The sequence below is a fragment of the Drosophila montana genome, unplaced genomic scaffold (genome assembly GCF_035044405.1).
Source record: "Drosophila montana isolate Dmon_TW-CO22-7 unplaced genomic scaffold, ASM3504440v1 contig_1406_1, whole genome shotgun sequence".
NCBI lineage: Eukaryota > Metazoa > Arthropoda > Insecta > Diptera > Drosophilidae > Drosophila > Drosophila montana.
In genome coordinates, this window is record NW_026996358.1 from 1 (window position 1) to 1,025 (window position 1,025).

The 1,025-nt window shown below is 41.8% G+C and overlaps 1 protein-coding gene across 1 annotated transcript; it reads left to right on the forward strand.

Moving 5' to 3' along the window:
- The first annotated feature begins 309 nt into the window (after positions 1-309).
- On the forward strand, positions 310-732 carry LOC135427585 (uncharacterized). The gene is made up of 2 exons (XM_064681136.1): positions 310-334; positions 395-732. The coding sequence occupies exons 1-2, from the start codon at positions 310-312 to the stop codon at positions 730-732; spliced, it is 363 nt and encodes a 120-aa protein (XP_064537206.1).
- Positions 733-1,025: the final 293 nt, after the last annotated feature.

Genomic DNA, 1,025 nt, shown 5'->3' on the forward strand with positions numbered 1-1,025 from the left:
AAAAAAATAAAAATGAATAATAATTAATATTGTGTTCTAAAGTATTCAAATAGTATAGCTCGTATTTTAACCGAACCGGAAATAAGTGGGAATTTCAAACAATTTTTATTCACTGTAAACCAAACCTTGAACTGACTAAAGAAAGGGCGAACCTTAATCTTGTGCCTGAAAATTAAATATACTTTTTCTACCCATTTTTAGTGTGTTCAGCGTATAAATAAAATGCCAAGGCTGATTATAGGTGTGTCAAAATAACTTATGACAGTTCTTAAGGTTAGTTAGTACTTTACTTCAGTTAAAGCCGTCGCTATGAAGTGCTCTATAATATTACTTGGTAAGCGAGTTTACTAGAAAGATTTTATTTATTAGCCAAAGCTCAATTTTTGCTTTGCAGTTTTGCTGCTCTGTGAAGTCCAGCACATTACAGGGAGCGAGCAATCCTTAAAAATTGAAGAAAAATACGCGCATTCAAAACCTTCCTATCCGCATGACCCTCTAAGTTCGGGACACACGTTGGGACGGACACGGCAAACTGTGATGCGCACGGGATCGGACGGCGGCAGAACGGAACTGGCTAATGTGACGGAGAACTATTGCTGCTTTTGGGTGTATCAGGGTCACCCGGCGTTGCCGGACATCTGGGAGCATCGCAAGGAATATGCATTCGACTTCCTATTCAATGGCAAATTCGAGAAAAATCAGCGCAACTATCAGGAACGTCCAATAAATTGAACCATTGAACCATGTTTAAATTAAACCTACGGCACATAGTTTTGCTGACACATCAAATTATAATTAACTTTGTCCAACCAGAGAGACCTGGCCCGAAAGCTGTCTTCAAGCTGAAAGTCCTGACAGCACATAATAGATTTGACACATTATAATCAGGTTTGCATAGCATCAACCGCCCGACAGGCGGTCGGAGTCGTTGGCCACAGCAGGGCGCCGGCTCACCCATTGACAGGGCAAGCTGAAGAGCTGGCTGAGATGATGAGCAGCTGATGATAGCTGAGTGCCCGAAGGCG

Excerpts from the sequence above, each read along its gene's own strand:
- LOC135427585 (XM_064681136.1), top strand. The coding sequence starts at position 310 with ATGAAGTGCTCTATAATATTACTTG. Across the intron at positions 335-394 it reads GTGCTCTATAATATTACTTG|TTTTGCTGCTCTGTGAAGTC; the intron begins GTAAGCGAGTTT and ends TTTGCTTTGCAG.